The sequence below is a fragment of the Myotis myotis genome, unplaced genomic scaffold, assembly GCF_014108235.1.
Source record: "Myotis myotis isolate mMyoMyo1 unplaced genomic scaffold, mMyoMyo1.p scaffold_m19_p_13, whole genome shotgun sequence".
Classification (NCBI taxonomy): Eukaryota; Metazoa; Chordata; class Mammalia; order Chiroptera; family Vespertilionidae; genus Myotis; species Myotis myotis.
In genome coordinates this window covers 24,891,465-24,909,069 of record NW_023416317.1, presented here as the reverse complement: position 1 = coordinate 24,909,069, position 17,605 = coordinate 24,891,465, and the positions used below count along the sequence as shown (strand labels likewise).

Here is a 17,605-nt window from a genome sequence, read left to right as displayed (position 1 = left end):
TGATTCTTTAAAAAAAAAATCCTCACCTAAGGATATGGTTTTCATTGATTTTAGAGGGGGAAGGGGGGAGAGGGAGGGAAAAGAGAGAGAGAGAGAGAAGAGAGAGAAGAGAGATATCAGATGCTTCCCGTAAGGCAGCCTAGGTATGTGCCCTGACTGTAAATTGAACCCACCATCTTTTGGTGTACAGGATGATGCTCCAACCAATTGAGCCACACTCTTTGATTAATTTTGAGTTAATTTTTGTATATGGTGCGAGGAAGGGGCAGCTTCATTCTTTTGCATGTTAATAGCCACTTCTCTCACTACCATTTGTTGAAAAGACTACTCTTTTCTCCATTGAGTTGTCTTGGCAAAGGAAATGATTCTTAACCACTGTTGTTTTTGTAATCCTTACTAAAGAATAATGATGTTTTTTATTTATGTATTTGTTTATATTTTTATTCTCAGTGGAGGACTTGCATAGAGAGAACAAAGGTGGGGGTTGGGGAGACAGAGAAAGAGAAAAAGGAAGAGAGAAAGAGAACATCTATCCATTGTTTCCCATACGCATCCCAACTGGGAATAGAACCCACAACTTAGGTATGTGCCCTGACTGGGAATCAAACCTGCAACCTTAGGGTGTACGGATGATGCTCCAACCAGCTGAGTATCCTGGCAGGGCCTTAACCAACCAAATGAGAGATATAAATGGCAGAAATGAAAGCATTCTAGGGAAATTATGCAGATAGAGAGTGTGAGGTCAAGATACTTAGATCCAAGAGTCCTTTTCCTGAGGCTGAAAGTTGGAAATCATAAGTAATAGATGAAACATCTGCTGAGAAGGAATTACAATATGGAATTAGAGAGTGAAGTTGTAGTGGTAGATGCCTATCTTGAAATGGCCTGATGATCTCAACCTCTTCTGTTGAATTAAGTCATGGAATCTTCAGTGAATAGGATGAGTGAATAGAGAAACTTTGAGAGAAGTTTAATATGCAAAAATTGCTGTAAATTTATAAAATAAAGAGAGCCAGAGTGGCTCAGTTGGTTGGTCAATTGTCCTGTATATTCCCAGGAATATACATGGCACATTACCTGGGTTGCAGTTCGCATACAGAAGGCAGGCAGTCAGCTGATTGATTCTTTCTTACATTGATGTTTTTCTCTCTCTGTCTTTGTCTCTGTCCCTCTGTCTCCCCCCTCCCTGTGCCCCCCCCCCCCAACCGCCCTCCCACTTTCTCTAAGCATGTCCTCAGGTGAGGATTAAAAAAATAAAGTCCTGGCTAGTTATTTGTCAATGGTTAGAGCATCAGCCCTTGCACTGAAGGGAGGATCGCAGTTTCAATTCCCAGTCAAGGACACATACCTGGGTTGCAGGTTCAATCCCCAGCCCTGAGGCAACCAATAAGTATGTGTCTTATCAAATCTATGTTTCTCTCTCTCTCTTTCTCCTCCCCTCCCTCCCTCTTTCCCTCCTTCCCTCCCTCCCTTTCTCTAAAAAACCAATGGAAAAAATACCCTCAGGTGAGGATTAACAACAACAAATATAAAAAAGAAAAGTGGTTGAGATAGTGCATGAAAAATATGTTATATATGGAGAACCAAGATGGCGGCATAGGTTAACGCCGGAGTTTGCTGCCTTGAACAACTACTTCAAAAGTGAAACTAAAAAACAGAAGGGACATCACCCAGAACCACTGGAACGCTGGCTGAGTGGAAGTCCTACAACTAGGAGGAAAGAGAAACGCATACGGACACTCAGAGGAGGCGCAGTGCTGAAGTCAAATTCTGAGGCGTGGAGTGCGCGGAGCGGGCTGGCGGCGGAGGGCGTGGTTGGCGTTTTCAATCGGGAGGGAGTTGCAGACTCTGAGCTCCAGATACAGGCGAGTCTTTAGGGACCCAGACTCAAACGGGAGAAGCGGGACTGTTTGGCTTCGGTCAGAGCGAGTGCAACTTTCTCTCCGAGCTTTGCAGCGGGTGCTGGGACTCAGAGAGGCAGAGCCCCTGGGGACAGGACTGAGAGCCGCCATAACTGCTCTCTCCGGCCCACCCTGTTGATCCTGTGCGACCCGCCCTGCCCAAGCCATGCACACAGGCATTTGCCGGATAGCCTCAGGCAAAGGCTAGATTAGCACCTCCCTAGAGGACAGAAGTTCTCTCACTGCAGACACAGCTGATTCTCATAGCCACTTGGCCTGGAGGTCAAACCCTCCCTGGTATTAGCTACAACAATCAAGGTTTAACTATAAGACTTCGAACAAAGACCACTAGGGGGTGCACCAAGGAAGCATAACAAAATGCGGAGACAAAGAAACAGGACAAAATTGTCAATGGAAGATATAGAGTTCAGAACCACACTTTTAAGGTCTCTCAAGAACTGTTTAGAAGCCGCCAATAAACTTAATGAGATCTACAAGAAAACTAATGAGACCCTCGATGTTATATTGGGGAACCAACTAGAAATTAAGCATACACGGACTGAAATAACGAATATTATACAGACTCCTGACAGCAGACCAGAGGAGCGCAAGAATCAAGTCAATGATTTGAAATGCGAGGAAGCAAAAAACATCGAACCGGAAAAGCAAAATGAAAAAAGAATCCAAAAATGCGAGCATAGTGTAAGGAGCCTCTGGGACAGCTTCAAGCGTACCAACATCAGAATTATAGGGGTGCCAGAAGATGAGAGAGAGCAAGATATTGAAAACCTATTTGAAGAAATAATGACAGAAAACTTCCCCCACCTGGTGAAAGAAATGGACTTACAGGTCCAAGAAGCGCAGGAGAACCCCAAACAAAAGGAATCCAAAGAGGACCACACCAAGACACATCATAATTAAAATGCCAAGAGCAAAAGATAAAGAGAGAATCTTAAAAACAGCAAGAGAAAGAAACTCAGTTACCTACAAGGGAATACCCATACGACTGTCAGCTGATTTCTCAACAGAAACTTTGCAGGCCAGAAGGGAGTGGCAAGAAATATTCAAAGTGATGAATACCAAGAACCTACAACCAAGATTACTTTATCCAGCAAAGCTATCATTCAGAATTGAAGGTCAGATAAAGAGCTTCACAGATAAGGAAAAGCTAAAGGAGTTCATCACCACCAAACCAGGATTATATGAAATGCTGAAAGGTATCCTTTAAGAAGAGGAAGAGGAAGAAAAAGGTAAAGATACAAATTATGAACAACAAATATGCATCTATCAACAAGTGAATCTAAGAATCAAGTGAATAAATAATCTGATGAACAGAATGAACTGGTGATTATAATAGAATCAGGGACATAGAAAGGGAATGGACTGACCATTCTTGGGGGGGAAAGGGGTGTGGGAGATGGGGGAAGAGGCTGGACAAAAATCGTGCACCTATGGATGAGGACAGTGGGTGGGGAGTGAGGGCGGAGGGTGGGGCGGGAACTGGGAGGAGGGGAGTTATGGGGGGGAAAAAAGGAACAAATGTAATAATCTGAACAATAAAGATTTAATTAAAAAAAATAAAAACAATAAAAAAAAAGAAAAAAAAAAGAAAAAGAAAAATATGTTATAATTTTACTAGAGGCCCGGTGCATGAAATTCATGCAGGGTGTCAGGGGGTACCTCAGCCTGGCCTGCACCCTCTTGCAATCCGGGACCCCTCAGGGGATGTTGGGCCTAAATCAGCAGTCAAACATCCCTCTCGCAATCTGGGATGCTGCATGCACCAGTGACCATACTTTTCACACAGGTGAAAGGCATCTTGCTGTTGTATGGGCAGCTACATTTTTTTGCCCTGATTATAAAAAGTAGTACAAAACAAGATCCTTCTGAGGCAGTAGTACCATTTTACCCATCTTATGGGTAGAAAAACTGAAGCAGAGAGGAGTTAAGTAATTGGCTTTGGCACACAGTTATAAGTGTCAGAATCAGGGCTGACCACAAAATGTGCAAGCCAGAGTCCATGCATGTCATCGCTGCATCATCTTGTTTTTTTAAGTGTTAGAGTAGTCTTGCCAGGTTTTAATTTTTAAATCTAAGAGACTGTTCCCAATATATAGGGTAGGATCCCTAGGCCTGGCCGGTGATCAGGGCAATCTGTGGTGTGACCGGCAGGCGGGATGATTGGAGTGGGGGGGCCACTGGCACCCACCTTGGCTGGTGGCCTGGTGCTGCCCACTGGCTGACCCCGCCCCCTGATCACACCGCTGCTTGCCTCCCGGCTGGGGGCAGCTCCTGTGTTGAGTGTCTGCCCCCTGGTGGTCAGTGCGTGTCATAGCAACTGGTCATTCTGCCATTTGGTCTATTTGCATATTAGGGTTTTATTATATAGGATGTTCTTCAAATAAACACAGAAACACAGTATAAGCCAGTGGTTGGCAAACTGCGGCTCCCGAGCCACATGCAGCTCTTTGGCCCCTTGAATGTGGCTCTTCCACAAAATACTGACTTCTGCGCATGGGCCACGAAGTTTCAGTCGCACTGTACATGCGCGCCTGCATGTGGTATTTTGTGGAAGAGCCACACTCAAGGGGCCAAAGAGCCGCATGTGACTCGCAAGCCGCAGTTTGCTGACCGCTGGTATAGGCAATGACCTGAATGGCAAAGTACTGGAAAGGATGTTATTGAAGAGTCAGAATTCCTTGGTTCTGATCCTAATCTATACTAGGTGTGTAACCTTGACTACGTCACTTACCCTTCAGAATAGTATTTTGACATTTACTGAAGCGCTACCATATTCAGGACTTTGTGCAAGCTTCAGTCTCCTCTCTTGTAAAATGGAACTGATGTCAAATTAATTACTTTGAAAACTTATGAAATAATCATATACAGAGAAGGGATTATGTTTGAAATTTGGAAGTTCAGTGTAGTTAGTAGTAGGAGCAGCTGATAGTTTGTGTGTCTGTGCTCAAAAGAGTTCTGCAAGGTGTGTTATATCCTTATTTTGATAATGAAGAAACTGATGTTCAGTGATTATGAAAGTTGTACAGTCAATAATAAATAGAGCAGTTATTCTAATCCAGTTCTGTATGATTTCTTTGTACCACCCTAACTTTGGCTTGAAAGATCCTAATGTGTGAAGGAGGAGGTGTGGAGGGAATAGGGTAGCACCAATGAGATTTAAGTTAGACATATATAAGCTTAAGATGTAATTCCAAAGGCCTAACTAGTCCTAAGATTAGTGATCTCACAGGTGAGGTGGAACAGTGTCATACGTTAAGGTCAAAGGTATATCCCAGTTGATTAACGTGTAAGTCCCAGAAAGAGCTAGATGTTACGAAGCACAGTTGTATACTAGTTTATCCTTGTGTCTGCTGGAATCTTGGAAATTTTTGTTCTGGAGGCGGGGGAATACAGAACACCAGTGAGGTAATGAAGTCAAGATGGAAAGCAGAGGTAAGTGCAAGAGGCCAAAATAATGCTAGAGCTTGTGGAGGTGGGTAGACTTTGCCTTGAATCATGAGGCAGTCATTTCTTAGAATTCTCTTATTCATATCCTTTGAAGACCCTTTTCATCTCACCAATAAGGTGACCGTGGTTAATTTCTAAGTGTCATGTAGCTCAGCATCTTTTGAATACTTCATAGTTCTGATCTCTCAGCCCCTGCACTCTTTTTATCCTTTCCATGGTCAAATTGAGAAACATTATTTGGGAATATAAAACCAATAGACCAGGAAAAGAGTACAAGAAAGGAGCAGACCATTTTTTATTCTTTGATTTATCTTGTGCCATTATCTTCCTAATGACAGGTACAAAGTTCAAGCTTCAGTTCTTATCTTGCTGCTGTTACTAAATTATTAAACAGCAGACATGCTTCTTTTTGATGGCGTTTAGCTGCTGGAGATATCGTCACCTGGCACAAGGGAAGCAAAGAACTTTGATCTCTAATTATGATTTGCAAACTTTCAGTTTCTGCATAGAAATCCATGATGATTGGTGTCTATGAGAATATATCTGTGATAAAAATATGTATAGGAAAGGTAACTAATATACAGGATGGGACAAAGGTGAATTTACAGTCGTGAGTATTTGAAACACAAAGTTTATTCCTGGATTATTATTGTATTATTTTCCATATAAACAACTATAAATCAACTTTTGCCCTACTCTGTATGTTGAGCCCATGCTTTATGTGCGGTAGTCTGAAGTACTTGAAAATGAAGTAAGAGTATCAGAGGTTACAAAGGCCTGAGCTGTTTTTGTTTATACTGTCTGCTTCTCAGAAATGGCAGAACTGGGTTTCAGAAGAAAGGACAGTTGAGTTGAGAAACATGGAGAGAAAGGTAATGCTGTGTGCTAATTTTGCATGCATATGTGTGTACATGTATAATTTAATAAATAGGAAAAGAAGGAACCAAACATACGATTCTTTTATCCCCCCTTTTTAAAAAGAGAGTAGAAGGGAGAGGGGGAGAGAAAGAGAAACATTGATGTGAAAGTGAAACATCGATCAGCTGCCTCCTGCACACCAGCTACAGGGGATTGAGCCCCAAATCCTGGCATGTGCTCTGCCCAGGAATCGAACGGCAACATTTCAGTGCATGGGATGACGCCCAACCAACTGAGCCACATTGCCAGGGCAAAAACTCTTAAACTATATTAAATGTTTTCTTAACAATAGAGCTTCAGAATACTGGAAGGAAAATGGACAAAGCTGAAAAGAGAAATAAATCCATAATTATAGACTTCAACACTCCTTTCTTGATCTATAGAACCTAGTAGGCAGAAAATCAACAAGGATATAGAACTAACAGCACCTTCCACCAACTGGATTTTTAAAATGGAACACTTCAACATCATTACAATACATATTATTTTCAAGTGTCCATGAAATAGTCATCAAGATAGACCATAACATGGGTTGTAAAATCAACCCCAAGTAATTTTAAAAGCATTGAAATAAATTATGTTCTTGGACCATAGGAGAGTTAGATTAGGAATTAGTAACATAAAGATAACAGAAAATATCCAGACATTTAGAAATTAAACAGTATACATTTTTTATTTATTTATTTTTTTGTTTTGTTAATCCTCACCTGAGGATATTTTTTCCTTTTTTTTTTTTTTTTTTTTTTTTTTTTTTTTTAGAGAGAGTAGAAAGGAGGGGGAGAGACAGAGAGAAAGAAACATCAATGTAAGAGAGACACATCAGGCCTGCAACCAAAGTGTGTGCCCTTGCCTGGAATTGAACCGAGACCCTTCCGTCCTTGGGCCAATGTTCTAACCACTGAGCAAAAGCTGCTAGGACTAAACAACATACTTTAAAATAATCCATGGGTCAAAGAGGAAGTTTCAAGGGAAATTAGAAAATATTTTGATCTGAAAAAAAAATAAAAATACATTGTATCAAAATTTTGAGGATGCTAAAGTAGTACTTAGAAGGAAATTTATAACACTGAATTCTTATATTGGAAAAGGAGAAACTTGTCAATAATATAAGCATTATATTATTGATTATATTTGATTATATAAGCATCAGTCTTAACAAACTAAAAAAGAAGAGTGAAGTCCAAAGCAAGCAGAAAAAAGGAAATAATAAAGATAAGAGCAGTCAATGAAACCTAAAATAGAGAAAAACAATAGATTCATAGAAAAGATTAATAAAATAGATAAATTTCTAGGAAAATGATAAAAACAAAAACTACTGCCCTACCTGTTTTGGCTCAGTGGATAGAGTGTCAGCTTTCGGACTGAAGGGTCCCGGGTTCGATTCCGGTTCAGGGCACATACCTCAATTGCAGGTTCCTCCCTGGGCTGAGCCCTGGTTAGGGCTCGTGCAGGAGGCAACCAATCGATGTGTTTCTCTCACATCGATATTTCTCACTGTCTTTCCCTCTCTCTTCCACTCTCTCTAAAAATCAATGGGAAAAATATCCTCTGGTGAGGATTAAAAAAAAAAAAAGACACTAATAGTCCCTGTGTATCATAAAACCAATCAAAATTTCTTTTGATAGTCTTGATATCAACACAAAAATTTGTGTTCAAAGTAAATCATTCTTTCAGAGGTCCTGATGAAATGACCTAAAGCAAAAGTTATTAAATATGGGAAACTGCATATCTAGTATTTAAAAACTACCTGTTTTGAAACTATTCAGTAACAATTTTTTTTCTATTTGTTTCCCAGACTTAAAGAAAAATAAGATGCTAGATTTTATATATATATATATCTCCTATCTAATAATAGAGAAACATGGTAATTGGCCGTACCTCCGCTACCCTTCCCATTGGCTAATCAGGGTGATATGCAAATTAACTGCCAGCCAAGATGGCGGCCCTCAGCCAGGCAGCTTGAAGCGAACATGAGGCTTGCTTGCTCCAGTGATGGAGGACTCCAACGTTCCCTGCCTGCCGCTGCCGTCCTCTGAGCTTGCAGTTTGAAACATTGTTACAAATATAGAAGCTAAACAAAACCCCAGAAACCTGCTTTCAGCCAGCCGGGATCTCAGAGCTAGAGTTGAAACAGTGTTTCGATTATAGAACCCAAACAAACCAGATACCTGCTTTCAGCAGCCGAGCCTCAGAGCTAAAGCTGGCCCAGAATAAAAAAAAAAAGAAAAAAGAAAAAAAGGAGTGGTTGGGAGCTTCAGTCACCCGCCAGCCTGAAAACAGCCCTCAGCCACTCACCCAGACTGGCCAGGCACCCCAGTGGGGACCCCCACCCTGAAGGGTGTGTGACCAGCTGCAAACAGCCATCATTGCCTCACCCAGGCTGGCCAGGCACCCCAGTGGGGACCCCCACCCTGATCCAGAACACCCTTCAGGGCAAACCAGCCGGCCCCCACCCGTGCACCAGGCCTCTATCCTATATAGTAAAAGGGTAATACGCCTCCCAGCACTGGGATCAATGGAGCTGTGAGGCCTCCCGGCACCGGGATCAGCGTGACAGAGGGCAGCGCCCAAACCCCCTGATTGCCCTGCGGCTCTGTGTGTGACGGAGAGGGGCCACAACCTCCCTATCCGCCCTGCTCTGTTCGTGACAGGGGAAGGCGCCCCAACCCCCTGATCAGCCCTGCTCTGTCCTGATAGGGGGGAGCTCCCCAACCCCCTGATGGTCCTGCGGCTCTGTGTGTGACAGGGTGCGGTGCCCCAAGGGCCCCCCCCCCCCACGGGCCCTGCTCTGTGTGTGACAGGGTAGAGCCATAACCTCCCCATCGGCCCTGCCTTGAGTGTGACAGGGTGCGACGCCCCAACCCCCTGATACGCCCTGCTCTGTGCGTGACAGGGTACGGAGCCCCAACCCCCCTGATGGGCCCTGCTCTGTGAGTGACGGGGCAGTGCCCCAACCTGCTGATTGCCCTGCTCTGTGCGTGACGGGGTGGCGCTGCAACCTCCCCATCGACCCTGCCTTGAGTGTGACAGGGGCCGGTGCCCCAGCCCCCCAATCGGCCCTACCCTGATCGTGACTGAGGGTGGCATCGCAACCTCCTGATCCACCCTGCTCTGTGCATGACAGGGGGTGGCACCCCAACTCCCCAATCAGCCCTTCTCTGAGCCCGACCAGGGGCTGCACCTAGGGATTGGGCCTGCCCTCTGCCACCCGGGAGCAGGCCTAAGCCAGCAGGTCGTTATCTCCCGAGGGGTCCCAGACTGCGAGAGGGCACAGGCCGGGCTGAGGGACTGTGCACAAATTTTTGTGCACCGGGCCTCTACTCCTATCTAATAAAAGAGAAACATGGTATTTTGTACGACCACTACCCTTCCCATTGGCTAATCAGGGCAATATGCAAATTAACTGCCAGCCAAGATGGCGGCTGGCAGCCAGGCAGCTTGAAACTAACATGAGGCTTGCTCGCTTCAGCGACGGAGGAAACCAACGGTTCCCCGCCTGCCGCTGCAGGCCTCTGAGCTGCAACTCTAAGCAACTATGTAACAAATATAGAAGCTAAATAAAACCCCAGAAACCTGCTTTAGTCCACCGGGCTTCAGCCAGCAGGATCGTAACATTGTAAACAAAGGCCAGAAACCTGCTTTCAGCAGTGGAGGCCTAAGCTAAAGCTGGCCCAGAATAAAAAAAGAAAAAAAGGAGCGGTTGGGAGCTTCAATCACTGGCCAGCCTGAAAACAGCCCTCAGCCCCTCACCCAGACTGGCCAGGCACCCCAGTGGAGACCTCCACCTGAAGGGTGTGTGACCAGCTGCAAACAGCCATCATTGCCTCACCCAGGCTGGCCAGGCACCCCAGTGGGGACCCCCACCCTGATCCAGGACACCCTTCAGGGCAAACCAGCCAGCCCCAACCCGTACACTAGGCCTCTATCCTATATAGTAAAAGGCTAATATGCCTCCCAGCACCGAGATCAGCGGAGCCGAGAGGCCTCCTGGCACCGGGATCAGTGTGACAGGGGGCAGCGCCCAAAACCCCTGATCGCCCTGCGGATCTGTGTGTGACGGGGCGGGGCCACAACCTCCCTATCCACCCTGCTCTGTTCGTGACAGGGGAAGGCACCCCAACCCCCTGATCAGCCCTGCTCTGTGCCTGATAGGGGGAGCTCCCCAACCCCATGATTGCCCTGCGGCTCTGTGTGTGACAGGGTGCGGCGCCCCAACCCCCTGATCGGCCCTGCTCTGTGTGTGATGGGGTAGAGCCATAACCTCCCCATTGGCCCTGCCCTGAGTGTGAGAGTGGCGGCGCCCCAACCCCCTGATCGGCCCTGCTCTGTGGGTGATAGAAGGCGGCGCCCCAACTCCCACCCCACGGGCTCTGCTCTGTGTGTGATGGGGTAGAGCCATAACCTCCCCATCGGCCCTGCCCTGAGTGTGACAGTGGCGGCGCCCCAACCCCCTGATCGGCCCTCCTCTGTGGGTGATAGAGGGCGGTGCCCTCACCCTCTGATCCACCCTGCTCTGTGTGTGACAGGGGGCGGTGCCCCAACTCCCCTATTGGCCCTACTCTGTGAGTGACAGGGGGGAGCTCCCCAACCCCCTGATGGGCCCTGCTCTGTGCATGACAGGGTATGGAGCCCCAACCCCCTTGATGGGCCCTGCTCTGCGTGAGACAGGGGGCAGCGCCCAACCCCGATGGGCCCTGCTCTGTGCGTGACAGGGGGCGGTGCCCCAACCCCCCAATCGGCCCTACCCTGAGCGTGACTGAGGGTGGCATCGCAACCTCCCGATCTGCCCTGCTCTGTGCATGACACGGGGCGGTGTCCCAACTCCCCAATCAGCCCTGCTCTGAGCCCGACTAGGGGCTGCACCTAGGGATTGGGCCTGCCCTCTGCCACCCGGGAGCAGGCCTAAGCCAGCAGGTCGTTATCTCCCGAGGGGTCCCAGACTGCGAGAGGGCACAGGCCAGACTGAGGGACTCCCTCCTCCCCCCCGAGTGCACAAACTTTTATGGCTAATATGGAAAGTGTCCCCTCGGGAGTTCAACTGGGAGACCGGGAGTTCGATCACTCGCTATGATATGCACTGACCACCAGGGGGTGGTGCAGAATGAAGGAAGGTCCCGGCCGGCAGCCAGAAGGCCCCAATGGGCCCCGATGGTCAGCCAGGCTTAGGGACCCTACCCATGCACGAATTCTGTGCATTGGTCCTCTAGTCTTTAAATTCTCTTTTAAAAAATATTTTTTTATTGATTTCAGAGAAAAAGGGAGAGGGAGAGAGATAGAAACATCAATGATGAGTGAGAATCATTGATCAGCTGCCTCCTGCACACCCCACACTAGGGATCAAGCCCACAACCTGGGCATATGCCATGACTGGGAATCAAACCGTGACTTTCTGGTTCATAGGTCGATACTCAACAACTATAGAAGCTAAACAAAACCTCAGTTTTGTGTGTCTGTGCTCACAAAAGTGTCCCTTATTCACTCCAGGGTTGTCTGTTCTTTACTCAGAGTGATCCTGTTAAAATCTAAATCAGAGCCTATTCCTACTCTGCTCAAGACTGCCAGTGACTTTCTTATGGTACCTACAATGTCTGGGCTAAGTAAGAATCTTAAAGAATGGGAAAATTGTATTAGGAATTGTAAGATTACCTATTAGGTGTTTGGAGGCAAATATAAGTCCCAAACACCTTTATCAGAAATTTGAAAGTTGGCAAATTATCATATTACTAGAGGCCCAGTGCATGAAATTCATGCACTCAGAAGGGTCCCTCAGCCTGGCCTGTGCCCTCTCGCAGTCCGGAAGCCCTCGTGGGATGTCCGACTGCCATGGAGGTGGGAGAGGCTCCTGCCACTGCCACTGCGCTCACAGCTGTGAGCCTGGCTTCTGTCTGAGCAGTTTTTCCCCTATGGGAGCTCACTGACTACCAGGGGGCAGCTCCTGTGTTGAGCATCTGCCCCCTGGTGGTCAGTGCGTGTCATAGCAACCAGTCGTTCCACTGTTTGGTCAATTTTTGCATATCAGCCTTTTATTATATAGGATGTATATCTCCTTTTTAAATCTAGCAGCGAATTAATATTCATAAAATTAAAGCTAGTGTATCTTGTAAATGAAAAGCCTTTCTTTTGTTTCCCTTATTTGCTTCTTTCTTATTTCTCCCCACCTCACTTATATGATGTATTAACTGACCCTTTTTTTGCTTCCTCAATATATGTCAGATAACATGTATTAGACACTTGTTGTCCACTATCTTGCATGGACTACTCTAATAGCCTCCAAAGTTCTCTTCATACACCTACCCTGTCCCTTATTCACTCCAGGGTTGTCTGTTCTTTACTCAGAGTGATCCTGTTAAAATCTAAATCAGAGCCTATTCCTACTCTGCTCAAGACTGCCAGTGACTTTCTTATGGTACCTACAATGTCCTATATAAGTTTGACCTGCTCCCCACAAACAAGCCTCTCTGTCCTTATTTTTTGTCTTCTCCTCCCTTGTTCATTCAACCTCCTTGGCATATCTTGTGCACACCAAACCCATTCCTCTCTCAGGGCCCTTAAACTTGATATCTCTCCCTGGAGCTCCCTTTCCCAGATATCCATATGGTTATATTCAGATCTCTGCTCAAGTGTTATTTTATTAGAGAGGTCCCATCATCCTCTGTCTCTTTTATTCTGCTTTATTTTTCTTCATAGCACTTATCACTAATGAATATATTACATATCTATTGTATTTGTTTATTGGCTGTCTTCCCCATGTATGATGTAGGCATAATCTGTTCTCTGATGTTGCTCTAGAGCCCAGAACAGTGCCTTAAATATTTGAATAAACAGCTCAGTTCAAGTTCTACCTCTAACTTTGAAGCTATTCTCCAATGCAGAGTCATCTACTTTTCCTCGTTTTTCTGAACATCATTATGGTGCTCCTGTTCTGTCTCCACTGATTCTTTAAAGATTGAGCTCTTATCATGTGTAGAGTTGGAATTGTACGCTGTGTCTTTAAATCCCAGCCCTGCCATGTAGCCATATAACTGGCTAAGTTACTTACCTCTCTATTCTATTTCTCTGCATGTAAAATGGCAATAATGAGTAGTACAATTGGAAGACAGGGGAGATGGAATGGGAACAGTGGGCAGAGACCTAATTATCACTTTCTTTGTGTGACATAGCTGTTTGGATTTTTTCATGTAAGTAACAGAGAGCTTTGACAGATTTTTTTTTAAGCATTTGTATGAAAGGATAAATTTTCTGTTCATTTAAAAGTTTAACTTCATTCAATCTGTGCTAATACTGAACTGTTAAAGAACTTCTTAAAAATTTACCTTTCTGTTTGTGCTGTCATGCAGTTTTTGTTCATTTCCATGTCCTGTGTTTACTGCTGTTACCTGGCTAAGTTTTATGTGTTAAAAAGATTGGGGCCCTGGCTGGTGTGGCTTAAGTGGTTAGAGCCTCGGCCCATGCACCATACACCAAAGGGTTGCAGCTTCCATCACAGGTGTCTCTCTCTCTCACATCAATGTTTCCCTCCCTCCCTCCCTCTCTCCCTCTCTCTCTTTTTCTCCCTTCCTTCTTCCCTCCCTTCCACTCTTTCTAAATATCAATGGAAAAAATAGTATCCAGTGGGTAATAACAACAAAAATAAATAAAATAAAAAAAGATTGGGTCATTTTTGGTCTGAAGTTGAACTTCCATAATGTAAGGGAAACCACAAATGTCAAGGATTATCTACATTGCACTGTTTTCTCTTGACAGAAATTTCATGTTCTGGCTCCTTTTCCTTTTTAAGATATTTTTATTTTTTCCCTTATTCAAGGAAGAATTTCGAATAGTATACTTGTATACTTTCTTGGTGACCTAAAAAGAAACAATAATGTGCATTAGGTTTGTAACAACCTTTGCCTTTTGGGTACATGTGAGAAATGAGATTATTTGCCATATCTTTATTTCTGGCATATATCTGTTACCAAAAATATTTTTTCAGAACATTCTCCCTACTCCATTGTAAAAACACAGAGAAGGGATTCTTTAGCTAGGTCACAACGTCCGGAAGACTGTGTCTTGTCTCAGATTAGAATCAGTGTATTACATATGATACAAATCGAATTAACCAATAGTTCTTCAACTTTTTTTTCCTCCAGACACAAAATATGTTCAGGGAGAAAAGTTCTTTCCTAACTTTTAATATTTTGTGCTGCCTATGTTTGGGATTCAAAGTATTTTTGGTGCTTATTGCTTAACTGGGCTGAAGATTATCTCATGTGACAGCAGAGATCTCTTGTTTTGGAATTGCCATTACTTTCTAGAACAGCCACTCTGTACAGCGGCCAACATGCCCTGGATCCTCCTGCTTCATATTACAGTGATACTGCTTTGTCAGGGTAGAATTCAGCCTCACAGGGCTGGAGTCAGTCTCTGCTGACCTCATGCCACGGTACAGCATGTTCAAATCTGGGAGAAACCTGAGGGTTATTTGGCATATTCCACCTCTTCCTCCTTCACAAGCATGGAACCCTCACTCTCCTCGGAAACCGTATGTTGTATATGTGTGTGTATCTGTCTCTTTTTTAAAAATCTATCCTTAATTCTACAATTCTATAGCTTTAAGTGGGGGCTGGTTGAATATACAGACACAGGAAATGCTTTGAGCTGCTGGAACTTAGCATTTTTCAGCAGTTGATTTCAGCCACGGCATTTTGCTATTTTTGGACTGACTTGTGTGAAGTTGCAATAATCGAGAAGCATGTTACGTGTTTCCTAGTAGTTCATTTTACCCATAGCTATTTGGGCAGAAAGGACAGAGTGATCTTTAGTTGTGTGGGAATGCTCAGATCATACTGGAGTATCCCGACTCTTGTATGATGGGCTGCTTCAGTGCAGAGTCAATGTTATCCTCAGGCTAAATAGTTATTAGAAAATAAGTGTTTTCTTCAGTGAACAAAAGAGTTTGGTTTGCTTTTTGCAGCTTGGGAGAGCTTGGGTTAAATTTGAAGGTGCCAGGTATGCATAACAAATAAGTATATGGATTAGAGCCATTTGAAATATTACTCGCATTAAAAAAAGGTTATTATCACCAAGCTACTTGTTTTCAGTGTATTTTTTACCTAAGACTTGGCAAATTTCTGAACTGTAAAGCAGTATGTACATATCTCAGTGCTAAGTTCATGTCTCTAGGTTAGCAGAACAGGTCCCTGAAATACAACTGGATAGGAGGATGATCCAGCTTTATGCAACACAGCGCCATTTTCACATTTCACCCATATCTTTGAGTGGAAAACAGCCTAAAGCTTGATTTTTACCATGCTTTTTTGAGTTGATTTTATAAATGATACATAGGTATTTCTAAGAGACTAATGCTAAAGCGAAGTAGATTCTTTGTAGTTTCTGTTACTGAAGTTAATGTACACTAATATTGTTTGCTGTTGAGACATTGGATTTAAGATCCAAACAGATTTTTCACTCTGAAGTTTGATGTTAAATTACTCTCATCCCTTATGGTTGATTGTTTAAATGCTAACTTTGTTAACAGATTTGTGTCTCTTATCTGTACTTTTTTTTCCTGTTGTTTCTGTAATCTTGGGTTTTAAAATTCTGGCACATCTTTGCTTATTCTGAGATAATAAAAGGTCAGTTTACTTATCTGTGTTTTATTAAGAACTAGAGGCCCAGTACACGAAATTCATGCACTCAGCAGGAGAGTGGGGTCCTTCAGCCCGGCCTCTGCCTTCTTGCAGTACGGGAGCCCTTGGGGGATGTCCGACTGATGGCTTATGCCTAAGGACATTAGTCAGACGTCCTTAGTGCTGCTGGGGAGGTGGGAGCCGCCACTGCGCTCACCAGTGTGAGCCCAGCTTCTGGTTGAGTGGCGCTCCCCCTGTGTGAGTGCACTTACCACCAGGGGGAAGCTCCTGCATTGAGCGACTGCTCCTGGTGGTCAGTGCACATTCATAGCGACCAGTCATTCTGCCGTTCGGTTGATTTGCATATTAGTCTTTTATTATATGGGTGATAGTCCAAGGTTGAATGGGGTGGTCAGAAGGAAAGAATTCTTAGGAGAGCCCTGAAAGGATAGGGGGTAGGGACTGACTGTAAAACAGAAGTTAACTCCTTTTTCTCCATTATTGACAGTCCAAGGGGAGGAGGAAAATGTAAAACATTTTTTAAACATGCTTAATTGATTTTATTTTCTCCATTGATTCCATTAATCCATGAGAAGAGAAAGTTTGTTAAAAAACAAACAAAAAAACTTAGGCCCAGCCAGTGTAGCTCAGCAGTTGAACATCAGCATATGAACTGAGAGGTCACGGTTCAATTCCAGGGCACATGCATGCAGGAGGCAGCCAATCAATGATTCTCTCTCATCATTGATGTTTCTATTTATCTCTCCCTCTCCTTTCCTTTCTAACAGCAATAGAAATATATTTAAATAATAAATACATAAATTGATCAGTCATAGTACCTGATAAATGATTGTAGATTAAACTGTTTCCTTGCTTCCCTACCCATGTCTCTCTCTTGCTCAAACTATTATCAGCTCTGATGAACTAAAATACTCTTATTGAAACAATATTTAAAATGTTCAGAAATGAAAAAATAAAATGTTCAGATATGAGGTACTTGCTCCAGCATCTGGAATTCTTAATAAAACTATCTGGTATATCAAACTGCTAAAGATTAGAATTCAAGTATGAACTCTTTGTATGAAATTGCAACATACTTTGTGAAGAGTTCATACTAAACTTCAGAATGAACATTTTCAAGAAACACTCAAGAAGGGAAAATGTATCTGATTCTAGAAAAAGACTTTTAGAAAAGTGGGACACTATAGAACCCATTCTATAAATGTTGAACATATCTATATTTTTAATTGCTAATTATCTACTTTTATTTGTGTCCTTTTTTAAAAAAATTATCTTTATTGTTGAAAGTATCACAGATGTCCCCCTTTTCCCCCCCACTCACCCCCTCCACCCCCTGCCCCCCCCCCCCCCGGCCTTCACTACACTACTGTTAGTATCTATGGGTTATGCATATATGCATATATGTTCTTTGACTAATCTTTCTCCCACCCCTTACCCCCGCCTGCACCTTCCCTGTATGATTCATCAGTCTGTTCCATGCTTCTATGTCTCTGGATCTATTTTGTTCATCACTTTATTTTGTTCATTGGATTCCACATATAAGTGGGATCATGTGATACTTGTCTTTCTCTGACAGGCTTATTTGGCTTAGCATAATACTCTCCAGGTCCCTCCATGCTGTCTCAAAGGGTAAGAGATCCTTTTTCACATCTGCATAGTACTACATACCTATAATTTAAACACATTAGA

At 44.0% G+C, this 17,605-nt stretch overlaps 1 protein-coding gene across 6 annotated transcripts in view; it reads left to right on the top strand.

The window, feature by feature from the left end:
- TMCC1 (transmembrane and coiled-coil domain family 1) overlaps positions 1–17,605 on the top strand; it is a 167,823-nt gene that overhangs the window by 86,511 nt on the left and 63,707 nt on the right. Inside the window, exon 1 of one of the 6 annotated variants that reach the window (XM_036332272.1) lies at positions 14,693–14,808. The exons of the other annotated variants lie outside the window; for them this stretch is intronic. Coding sequence (XP_036188165.1) covers positions 14,782–14,808 — 27 coding nt within the window. The 5' untranslated portion in view covers positions 14,693–14,781. Of the gene's footprint in view, positions 1–14,692; positions 14,809–17,605 lie in introns of those variants that run through there. 6 annotated transcript variants of the gene reach the window in all.